Here is a 12,355-nt window from a genome sequence, read left to right as displayed (position 1 = left end):
CTTCGATTGGGCTCCAATTCTTCGGGCCAATCTAGGTTTCCTCTTTGGGTCTTGAATACTCGGTCCAAACGCCCCGGTATCACCTCTACCGAGCCCTTAATCACCGGTTCGATGGCTCCAACCGGCCCTGGGCTATAAAATCTGGTCGTGCTTCTCCAGTGCTCGTGATTGCTCCTAAATATCTCGGGAAAATACTCCAAAAGCATAAATCCCTGCAAAAGTCAACCAAATCTACGAAAACACTAGAAAACACCAATTAGTAATAAAAGTGGCTCTAAAGAGCCAAAAACACTACTAACTATGACCAAGGGACGGGGGTAAAATACTATATAAAATGGATACATCAAACTCCCCCAAGCCAAACCTTTGCTTGTCCCTAAGCAAAGATCTCATCAATGAATCAATAAATATGCTTCACCCCAATAAGTAAAAATCAAGCACAAGCGATCCAAGGTAAATCAAATAAACACGCTTCAGAGTCAACCAATCAAATCCATCCAATTACCTTTCTTCCCTAACAATTGTCAAACAAAGCAAACCACAAGAGCATATAGAATTCAAGACTAGTGCTCACACACTCGACTCTCATTTATGTGGCGAGTAAAAGATGTACTCGATCGCTCTCCAACCACCCTTTTATGTGAACAATGCCCTCCCAAACTCACACACTCGTGTGTTTAAAAAGATAAGCACTCAACCTAATAGTCGACTCGGAATATGTCAAGTCATAACTCGCATTGATAAACAACACTTTCACATCCACACAACTCTATGCACAAGGTCAAAAGGTCTTTTAAAGCTTGTAATGTAAGGCTAGGGTAAAGGGTAGGATAAATTTGGGAATATGTGAGAGAAAAGCCTTGCTAAAAGGGAGCCATATCCTAATAAACCCATGACCAAATATAATGATCATACACATCTCCAACAAAACTAACTCCAACACAAATCCACCAAATACTACTCCAAACAACATAAACAATCCCAACACTCACAATTTCACTCATAAAAATACGATAATATGGAACTAGAGTGAATAAACAAATTTTGAACTCAAAACTCAATTATTTACACTGAAACTCAACTTCTTTCTTTCTTTTCTTTTGATAAACCTTCACTTAGACAATTTGTACATTAAACACTTTTTTTTTCTTTTGCTTTTTCTTTTCATTTTTTTTCTAGAAGTTCACTTTCTTTTTTTTTTCACTTTTTTTTTTCTTGAACTTCTCTTTTTTTTTCTTTTTCCATCACACTTTTATTTTTTCAAATATATACACAATAAAACTCATCAAAACAAAAATATGATCAAGAACAAATAACTTCTCAAACCCACCCAAACTGTGCAAATAATGTGCACACTACAAACTCCCTCACCTCACTCACTAATAGCTCCCCCAAGCCAAGCTTGGGACTAGTAACCAACGGGGCAAACATGGCTTGTAATGTGGCTAAAAACAATAAAAGGGCACAAGCAACAACATGGGTAGCAAGAAGGGAACAAATGTATCTAAATAAATCTGAAGGCTACCTAAAAGAACAAATGCCTTCGTCCTCCACATGTGCATAATATTGAGTCATGAAACACTACTCATAGTTGCAAATCAATACTCAAATTCATTGACATACCAGGAACTAAACACACATTCCTAACCAAATCAACTAGTCAAGCACTATATTCACAAGTAGTTGGACAAAATTGACGCATGTTTAGGCATCCAAGCAATTAAACTTCAAATCATGACCAACAAGTCCACAATGCTTATCATCAATAACCAAGAATCAAAACAAATTTTCTCAAGTATGGGGGCATAGAGAAGCATGATTTACAATTCATTGGAACGTATTTTTGGATTTTTTTATGTTTTCAATTTTTTTTTGTATTTTTCTTATAGGAAAGCAATAAAACTACACTAGGAAAGCAGTAAAACTACACTAAGCATACCAAGAGAGAGAGTGAAAGATATACCATATGAACACGAGAACCTCCCCCCAAGCTAAATCAGACAATGTCCTCATTGTCTTAAGGGGAAGCAAGTATTCAAGGTGATTACTCTTCATCATCACCACATCAATGTCACCAAAGCCTCAATATTGCAATGCATCTTATTGGAACAAAGTTGGGCAAGAAAGAAACAAAGTGTTAGTGGAAAAAAGATAAAAATTGAATCAGGCGCACTATTCTGATCATAACTTTTGATGTATAATTGATAATTCAATGATTCCAATTGAATTGGAAAGTAGACTTGAAGAGCTTTCCAACGATAGGTCACACGCCAAAAACGGATAAGAAACGCAAAAGTTATGGCCTGTCAAAGTGGAGCAGTTTTGCTGATCCGCTCTCGCGCCCGGTCGGGCGCCACTCCGCCCGGTAGGGCGCCACACCGCCCGGTAGGGCGGTATAAACCCTCTAAATTCTCTTCATTCTCGCGCCCGGTCGGGCGCCATACCGCCCGGTCGGGCGGTCGAAATATCCGTACTCGTCAACTCTCGCGCCCGGTCGGGCGGTCCTTCGCCCGGTCGGGCCCGAGGCAATGTTTGGTACGAGAGACTCCTTCTCTTTTTTTCAAATTTGACTAACTCTTTTCCTTCTAACCTGTACAACTCAATAAACTCATTAAACTCTCTCCTCTCTCCTCTCGCAGGAAATAGAAAGAAGACTAAAAAAAAACAAGAAAAATACGGGTTGCCTCCCGCAAAGCGCTGGTTTATTTAGGTCCCGCACGACCCTCTTACCACATGTCAGGAAGTTAAGCCCCTTGGCCTATCGCCTGGTCGGGTGGTTCTTCACCTGGTTGCGTAATTTTTAAACCACGACTCGGCTTCCTAACACGCCCTGTAAGGCGCCAATTCACCTTATTGGGTGGATCCTCATTGGCTTGAACTGGTGGTTCTTTGCTCTTGTTCGATTGAGAACCCTTTTTGACCATTGGTTGCCTCGATTTATCACTTTGTTGAGCTATTACAACACGATCTGGTGGAACTCTCACTATAGGCTCAGTTTCCGCAACTTGTGTACTCATTTCCACCTTCTCATCTTCAAAACCAAGACCTTCACAGTATAAGGCTTTCTCTATTGCGTCCACTTCCTCTTTCCATTGGTTAGTTGTACCTGTAGAAGATGCAACACACGATACCGCCTCCAAGGGATCTTTAACAAAAGCTTGGGGCTTATTAGAACAATTACCAACCACATCAATTTTATAACACTTCTCCTCTAGCATGGGGCTTTTAGGGGTATTATTCAAATTAAAAACAATTTTATCATCCCCTACTGATAGTGTCAATTTACCACATTTCACATCTATAATTGCTCCAGCAGTATTAAGGAAGGGTCTACCCAAGATAATTGGGGTATGCAAATCCTCAGCCATATCAAGAACAACAAAATCCACAGGTATATAAAATTTACCTACTCTAACAGGGACGTCTTCGAGAATGCCTATGGGGTATTTAGAAGAACGATCAGCCATTTGCAGAGTAATATTAGTAGACTTTAATTTACCCATTTTTAGCTTTAAACACACAGATAATGGCATGACACTAACACTAGCGCCCAAATCACACAATGCATTATCAATCATTAAATTGCCAATATGACAAGGGATAGAAAAACTACCGGGATCTTTTAGTTTGGGTGGAGATTTATTTTGTAGTACGGCACTGCATTCAGCAGTAAAAGCGACAGTCTCTACCTCACTAATAGACCTTTTCCTAGTCAATATTTCTTTCATGAATTTTGCATATGAAGGTATTTGCGTGATTAATTCTGTAAAGGGAACTGTTACCTGCAAATCCTTCACCATGTCAAGGAACTTACCAAACTGCTTATCCACCTTGGTTTTCAAATTTCGATTTGGGAATGGTAGTTTGATAATTGGTTGTTGCACATCATTACTCCTGTCTTGAGTTACAACCTTCCCTGGAGTTTTACCCTGCAATATAACATCAGAAATATTAGTACTACCCTTTAGCCCTGCAGGGCTAGGATTAATATCCCTTGGTATAAAGGAATCAGGATTAGCAATTTCTGTTGAAACAGGTTCATCTTCTTTGGGCATAGGAGGCCCATCATAGTGTGAACCACTCCTGAGGGTAATTGCAAACGCCTGATCTGTGGGTTGTACTGGTTGCGATGGTAGGGCTCCTTGTGGGCGAACCTGAAGAGCAGCGGCTAACTGTGCAATTTGAGTATCTATGACTTTATTGTGGGCCACAATCGAGTCAATTTGTGAGTCTCTACTCTCCATATGCTTTTGCATACTAGTTAACATCGCTCTAATATCTGATAAAGCTGGGTCAGAAGGTGGTGGAGGAGTTTGCGGTTGGTTTTTCTGGCCAGCATTGGGATGGTAATATTTCTGCTGAGGTGGTGGTGCTGGTTGTTGTGGAGGTGGAGGTGTGGGATTTTGCACATTACTGCTCCTATAGGAAAGGTAAGGATGGTTCCGATACCCGGGATTATTATAGGTGTTGGAGTATGGGTTATTTTGCTTGATGGACTGAAAAGCATTGACCTGCTCCATAGAACTCCTACACTCATGTTCCCAATGACCTACAATTCCACAATTATCACAGAAAGCATCATTAGCATTATTATCAATTGCAGAAACATTAGTTATTTTAGAATTAGCAGTAGTAAGGTTATCCAATTTCTGACAAATAGAGGTTAATTGAGATTGCAAAAAGGATACAGAATCGACGTGGTGTTTTCCCTTGTTTGCAAAACCTCTAGGATTCCCATATTGGGAATTATGGATCGCCATATCTTCAATAACCTGACCTGCATCATCAACATTGAGGTTCATAAACCTCCCATTAGCTGCAGAATCCAAAATTGCTCTAGAAGAATTTCCGATCCCATTGTAGAAAGCTTGTATCAACTGCCACTGTGCTAAGTTATGATGAGGGCACTCTCTCTGCAGGTCTTTGAATCTCTCCCAAGCTTCATATAGTGACTCATCTGGCTCTTGGGCGAAATTTTGAATTGCGCTTCTCAATAGAGCTGTTTTCTCTGCAGGGTAATACTTGTTATAAAAATTCAACGCAAGAGTCTCCCAGTTAGTAATACCAAGTGCAGCTCTATTCAAACCATTAAACCATAATTTAGCTTTTCCACATAAAGAAAAAGGAAAAAGAATCTCCCTGATTTGATCCTGCGTTACCCCATTCTGCCTAATAGTATTGCAGTATTGACAGAAATCTGCAATGTGAAGATTAGGATCTTCACCCTTTGCTCCACTGAATTGCTTCCTTTCTATCATCGTAATGAATTGGGGCTTGATCTCGAACTGGACTCCCTCGAGATCGGGCGTAGGAGAAAGATGCGGAAAATCTGTCAGCGATGGTTGCGAATAATCGCTAAGCTTACGAGGTGGTGGAGGTGGTGGTGTACCCATCTCTAGTTCTGAATCAGAAGAATGCTCCGAATCACTAGAGGAAGGTAATGGATTTCCAAGAATATCACTACTCCCGGAATCTGCTAAGATCTGCCTGTAAAGATTCTTTTGTCTATGAAACGAGCGTTCGATCTCAGGATCGAATGGAATGTAACCTGATCTGGAACACCTGGGCATAAACAAAGAACTAAAAAAAAAAACAGATATTAGTACTACCTCAAAGAACTAATGTCCCTTGAGGCAAAAGAGAAAATAATCTAAACTATAAAAACAATTAGAAATAAAAATATAACCGTTTCCCCGGCAACGGCGCCAAATTTTGACAGGGTAAAGTCGTATCCCCTAATCAAAAATAATTACCTAATTCACTAACTAAAGTAGATAAGGAAGTAGGGTCGATCTCCACAGGGAAACAAGTCTTTTTACTCCTAATTAAATATTATAATCTAAATTATTTAAGTGACCAATATTAAAAGTTGAATATGAAACTAAACTAAAAAGAGTAAGAAAAGGGAGAAAATAATATATAAAAGGATCTAGGGTATAGGTTCACCAATAAATAATATTCTGGGGCAAAATAGGGTAATCAATCATTGACATTGCACAAATAACATGATTAACAGGCTCTCGCAATTTATTAACCAACATAGACCTAACAGGCTCTCGCAATTTACTAGATCTAAGTTCTTATTGAAAATAGCCTTTAATATCAAATTAACATCTGCTCGATTCATCAATTTAATATCGCTATACTTTTACAAGCCGCAATTGTAAAACATTAAAACAATCCAATAAGAAATCATCGTGCAATACCAACAATCAATAATAGTCAATCATCAATACATCAATTAATCAGATTGTAAAGGGCTCTCGCTACTTATTACAATCACACAATTAACTTATCGGTATTAAATCTCATCTCTCGAATCTTGACTTAACCATTTATAAATTAACTTGCCTATTGAAACTAGACCTAAACATTAATTCTCATCTCTCGATTCTTGAATCAATATTGTCAAACTCATGCATAAAAGATAGGCCTAATCTAGTCACAGAGCATTAAATCAATCAATAGGAAATTAATCTAGCATTAATAATCAACAACAATAATTTACCCCTTCATATCATTTATTAGATCCCCATGAACCCTAGAAATTAAACTACTCACACATTATTAAATATAAACTAAACAAAGCAATAAAATAAATCATGATCAAAGGAATAAAATAAATAACTAAGATTAAGGGAAAAGAAATCGTCACCAAAGTAAATCTGGAATTAATCAAAGGAATAAGAACAAAAGTTTAGAGAGAGATTAAGAGAGAGAAAACTAAGTAGAGAGAGAAAGTCTAAAAGAAAGGATTAAGAGAAGAAGAAGAAGATCCCCAAAAATCGTATTACGGAGGAGTATTTATACTCCGTACAAAAATCCTAAACTGAAACAAATTAAAACGACGTTAATCGTCTCCTAAATAAACACGCGCCCGATCGGGCGAGGCACCGCCCGATCGGGCGCGCCTTTTTATCTTTAATAGCTAACTCGCGCCCGGCCGGGCGCGTCACCGGGCGCTTCTCCCGCCCGGCCGGGCGCGCCTCCGGGCGCCAGCCTTTTTGGCCGGGCGGATCATTTGGGCCAATATTTGGACTTCGATTGGGCTCCAATTCTTCGGGCCAATCTAGGTTTCCTCTTTGGGTCTTGAATACTCGGTCCAAACGCCCCGGTATCACCTCTACCGAGCCCTTAATCACCGGTTCGATGGCTCCAACCGGCCCTGGGCTATAAAATCTGGTCGTGCTTCTCCAGTGCTCGTGATTGCTCCTAAATATCTCGGGAAAATACTCCAAAAGCATAAATCCCTGCAAAAGTCAACCAAATCTACGAAAACACTAGAAAACACCAATTAATAATAAAAGTGGCTCTAAAGAGCCAAAAACACTACTAACTATGACCAAGGGACGGGGGTAAAATACTATATAAAATGGATACATCAAACTGGCACCGCCCGATCGGGCGCGCCTTTTTATCTTTAATAGCTAACTCGCGCCCGGCCGGGCGCGTCACCGGGCGCTTCTCCCGCCCGGCCGGGCGCGCCTCCGGGCGCCAGCCTTTTTGGCCGGGCGGATCATTTGGGCCAATATTTGGACTTCGATTGGGCTCCAATTCTTCGGGCCAATCTAGGTTTCCTCTTTGGGTCTTGAATACTCGGTCCAAACGCCCCGGTATCACCTCTACCGAGCCCTTAATCACCGGTTCGATGGCTCCAACCGGCCCTGGGCTATAAAATCTGGTCGTGCTTCTCCAGTGCTCGTGATTGCTCCTAAATATCTCGGGAAAATACTCCAAAAGCATAAATCCCTGCAAAAGTCAACCAAATCTACGAAAACACTAGAAAACACCAATTAGTAATAAAAGTGGCTCTAAAGAGCCAAAAACACTACTAACTATGACCTAGGGACGGGGGTAAAATACTATATAAAATGGATACATCAGATGGTCTTTCTAGTACTCGCTTAGGTACCTTTGTTGGTACGCTTTGGTGCTTGTGGTTATGTCGTAATTCCAGGATTTTTAGGGATCTTTCAGCGTCTCGACCTTTTGAGTCTCTGTTTCAGGAGGCAATGAATAATCATTCAATTTTTGTCAATTCAGACGCCCCTACTAGTATCCCGGCTATTGCGGACGCAGATAGTGGTGCCTCGTCTCCGCCTGGGTTTTACATGGCTCAGCTTGGCCTGACTCCGCATGGGAGTGCTCTACTTTCTCTTCAGATAGATGGCGCTTGGTCCAAAGATTCTCGACGTGCAGGAATGGGATGGTGCTTGGATAATGATGACCCACTGGATGATCGGATCATTGGAGGTAGTCACTTCGGGGTTTGTTCCTCGACTTTACATGCGGAGGCGTTGGCATGCATGTATGGGCTACAGTGGGCGTTTGATCAAGGATTTACGTCTCTCGTGGTTTTTACTGATTCCTATCTTCTGGTCTCCCTGCTTCGAGGGGAGGGGCAAGGTTATATCGCTTATATATGGCTCATTTGGAGGATTTTACAACTTGCCTCTAGGTTTCGGGTTTGCACTATTCACAAGGCGGATCGCCAGCGCGTCCACAGAGCTCATCTAATTGCTGGAGAAGCAGCGGTTAACTCTATTTGCTTTAGTATTAATATGTAATTTCTTGTTTGTATCCTTTGTCAAAAAAAGAAAAAACAATATATATATATATATATATATATATATATATATATATATATATATATATATATATATATATATATATATATATATATATATATATATATATATATATATATATATATAACTAATATATAAAGCTAAACTTTTAGCCAGGTCACGAAATAGCGACACTTGGCATTCTAAATTTTTGCCAAGTGTTGCGCCATCTTCGATAGATTTAAATAAACTTCATATGATAAAAAAAAAAAAAAAAAAACGGTTAAGTGTCGCGCCACCTTGGATAGATTTCATAAGATAAAAATAAATAAATAAATAAATAAATAAAAAAGGAATGAATTCTATTTTCAATCAAATTAGGATAGAATTTTAGAAAAAGATTATTAGTTTAGAGTTATATTTTCGATAAAATACCAAATAATAAATTTATAATTAGGCCACAAGACAACATCATTTAGCGTTTTAATTTTTCGCCAAGTATCGTACCACGTTGGATAAATATAGATTGACTTTGTAGCAAAAAAAGTTAATTTAGAATTCTATTTTCAATCAAATTGAATTATAGTACCACCTCCGTTAAATGTTATGTACAACTTTGGGGTATTATTTGAGAGATATAAAATATTTCAAAGTTACACATAACATTTAACGGAGGTAGTATAATTTTATCTTAAAAGTCCATAAACTACTCGGGCATAGCCGGGGCATAAAACTAGTATATATATATATTGTTAAAGCTTTCCTCTCGAATCCGAGAGATCCTGGGATCATATTGATTCTCACCCGCCCTTGTGGCTTTCAAACACAAAAAAAAAAAAAAAAAAAAAAAAAAAAAGAGATAATCTTCTAAATTATTTGATTGTAAAGGTTACTCACTCGATTTAAAAAAAAAACCGAACTAACTCGTTAAAATACTAGTGTATTCATGCTTCACTTTGACTTTTACACTGCATATACATCACTTTGGTTTTTTAATTTGCTTTATATTGTGAATAAGATTAAAATCTAATCAGGTGGGTACAATATTAATTAGAATTGTCTCAATGTATAATTTTCTAATATAATCTTCAGCAAATGCGCATCAAAATCGGACATTTATTTTGAAAAGCAGGAAACGGAACAAAGTGAGGAATTTCACTATTGAATACCATATAATTTAGATTTAGATATAAGTATAATACACCCACGTGTATAATAAAAATTGACGACAAAGAACAATAACGTGGCGTGGCCCGTGTGAAGTGCGCGTTGAATTACCGCGTGGAATCGAATTCCCAAAGAAATGAAGAAAGGGTGATAATCTTTTATAAATATCCATTCTCCGTTCCTATTTCTTCTTCCTTCCTCTGTTTTCTCCTTTACTCAATTTTTTTCTCTTCTGATCAATCTCCGGTATCTCAGGTACGATTTCTCTATCCTCAAATCTTGTTATCTGCAATTTTTTATTTTTTATAGTGGGTTTGTTTCATTTATTATTTTGTGCATATTTTTTTAAATATATTTGCGAGTTTTTGACTTTGATCAAAGATTCAAAGCTCTTTTACAGATTTTCAATGCTGAGATCATGTATTTTGATATATTTTAGGGAACCCAGATTTCTTTCTTCCTTATTTTTATGATATTTATTGTTATTTATTTTTAATGAAATCCTGTGTTTGACTTATGAGATTGATCTTTGATGTTAATTTTGTATATGATCATTATCTATTTGTTTGATCATATGAAATGTCAACTTAATTCTTCATATAAATTGCTGCATCATTTTCCCTAATTTTAGGGATTATTTGTTGATTACTTTCATGCATGCAATATCTCTTTGATTTTTTGTTTTATTTTTTGATGTGGGTGATTGCTCTTGAATGTAGATGGGAAAATTGATGAATTTTTTTGGGTAGAATTTTTGTTATAAATTCTCATTTAATTGGTGGGTTAGAAACACATTGACTCCTTCATGGTCGATTTTGCTTATTGAATCGAAAGAATGTGCAATTTGACTTAATTTTAGTTTTATATTATTGGTGTAATTGGAGCCACAATGATCAATGATATAGATGGGATTCGATTCCAAGTCTTGGATACCACCTATAATGGCCTTAAAACTATGATCAACTATTTTAGTTGGCATCTATTGTTAGTCTCTTATTGTGCATGTTTTATGCTTGCTTGTATCTCTAAATGTCTGATTGTCTATATAAACATCTATATATTATGTGCATCGGTTGAGTTGCTAAAATTTAGTTTAACAGTTGAAACCTTACTTTTCTTTTCCCTAGTAGACTAGATTAGTGTTTCATGCAAAGATAATATACTTCATTTAACCGATTCAATAGTCTATTCTCGACATGTTTCATTGTGATTTGTGAATGGGATCTATTGCTTGATTAGTTGTTAGTTTTTGATTTTGTGTTCTATACTGTAGTGTATTGAAGCAACATGGGGGGTGGAAAAGACAACCACGACGAATCTGACAGAGGACTGTTCTCAAATCTTGCTCAGGGTCTGGCTGGTGGGCATGGTGGTCATGGAGGGTCTGGATATCCTCCAGGGCAATACCCTCCGCAACAAGGCGGCTACCCACCTCAAGGAGGCTACCCGCCTCAAGGTGGCTACCCACCGCAAGGCTACCCTCAACATGGTGGCGGCTACCCACCACAAGGCTATCCCCAACAAGGTGGCTACCCACCTCAAGGGTATCCTCCTGCTGGTTATCCAGGGGGTCACGGTTCACATCAATCTGGGGGTCATAGCTCACATCATGGAGGTATATATGCTTAAATTGCGGTGCTTGAGTTATACCTATTGATTGTGTTTTTCGCATTCTTATTTATTTAATATGTTGGTCTGGTTTTTTTTTGTTCAGGTGGAGGCATGGGAGCCATGGGTGGAATGCTAGCTGGAGGTGCTGCAGCCGCTGCAGCTGCTTATGGAGCTCATAAATTGACACAAGGCTCTCATGGTTCTCATGGTGGTGGTCTTTTTGGTGGTTCCCACGGAGGCCACAGTGGCGCTCCTTTTGGTGGTGGTCACTTCGGTGGTGCCTATGGTCATCACGGAGGGAAGTTTAAGCATGGGAAGCATGGGAAGTTTAAGCATGGGAAGTTTGGCAAACATGGGAAGGGTCATGGTGGAATGTTCGGTGGTGGGAAGAAATTCAAGAAGTGGAAGTAATTCAGCTGTGCCCTTCTCAGCATACAAACCTAATAACTCTAATGGTTGATTAGCACAGCTTAGCTTTACTTATAGCTGTGGCTTATGTACCTCTTGTGCCCAAGGATAATTTTGGATGTAGTGTTATATTTCTTGTCTTGTATTTTTTTTTTCTTTTGTGGCCTGACTCAGTTGTGTGGCATCCTCTTGACCATTGCAATATAGATATATACATAAATGGCGTATGTGTGGCTTGTCTTTCCTGTTTGCTGTTTTCTACTCGTATTTTCTGAGAGTCACATGGCACGGCAGTCACAGATAAGCAGGAAATGTGAAGTATAGCAAAAGAAATGTTCTAGTGTGAAGGTCTCTTGTTTAGAAGAATTGCTGCAGAAAAAAGAAAAAAAAATCAGTTTGTTGCTTAGACCAAACTGATTTTTGTTGTTGATATGTCTATTATTGAATGGTTTAATCTAATTGAGTTTTGTTGTTGATATGTCTATTTTAGTTTATCAAATTATACGAAATTTATTTCTGTTCATTTCAACTATGATCACATTGTATGCATACTTCTACTTAAAAAAAAAAAAAAAAAAATTGAATCCAAAAATGATCTTTTG

General features: G+C 38.4%; 1 protein-coding gene and 1 non-coding gene across 2 annotated transcripts; both read left to right on the top strand.

Annotated features, from left to right (window-relative positions):
* The first annotated feature begins 4,890 nt into the window (after positions 1 to 4,890).
* On the top strand, positions 4,891 to 4,997 carry LOC145607612 (small nucleolar RNA R71). The gene has a single exon (XR_014105592.1). It is a non-coding gene; the product is annotated as a small nucleolar RNA R71 (small nucleolar RNA).
* Positions 4,998 to 9,835: 4,838 nt separating this feature from the next.
* Positions 9,836 to 11,980, top strand: LOC145596074 (uncharacterized). The gene is made up of 3 exons (XM_081652508.1): positions 9,836 to 9,989; positions 11,008 to 11,349; positions 11,449 to 11,980. Exons 2-3 carry the CDS (start codon positions 11,022 to 11,024, stop codon positions 11,754 to 11,756), a joined length of 636 nt encoding a protein of 211 aa, XP_081508634.1. The 5' UTR covers positions 9,836 to 9,989; positions 11,008 to 11,021; the 3' UTR covers positions 11,757 to 11,980.
* The last annotated feature ends 375 nt before the right edge of the window (positions 11,981 to 12,355 follow it).

The sequence above is a fragment of the Chenopodium album genome, chromosome 2 (assembly GCF_948465745.1).
Source record: "Chenopodium album chromosome 2, dcCheAlbu1.1, whole genome shotgun sequence".
Taxonomy (NCBI): Eukaryota; Viridiplantae; Streptophyta; class Magnoliopsida; order Caryophyllales; family Amaranthaceae; genus Chenopodium; species Chenopodium album.
This window is presented reverse-complemented; position numbering and strand designations above follow the sequence as displayed.

Excerpts from the sequence above, each read along its gene's own strand:
- LOC145596074 (XM_081652508.1), top strand. The coding sequence starts at position 11,022 with ATGGGGGGTGGAAAAGACAACCACGACGAATCTGACAGAGGACTGTTC. Across the intron at positions 11,350-11,448 it reads TCATAGCTCACATCATGGAG|GTGGAGGCATGGGAGCCATG; the intron begins GTATATATGCTT and ends TTTTTTGTTCAG.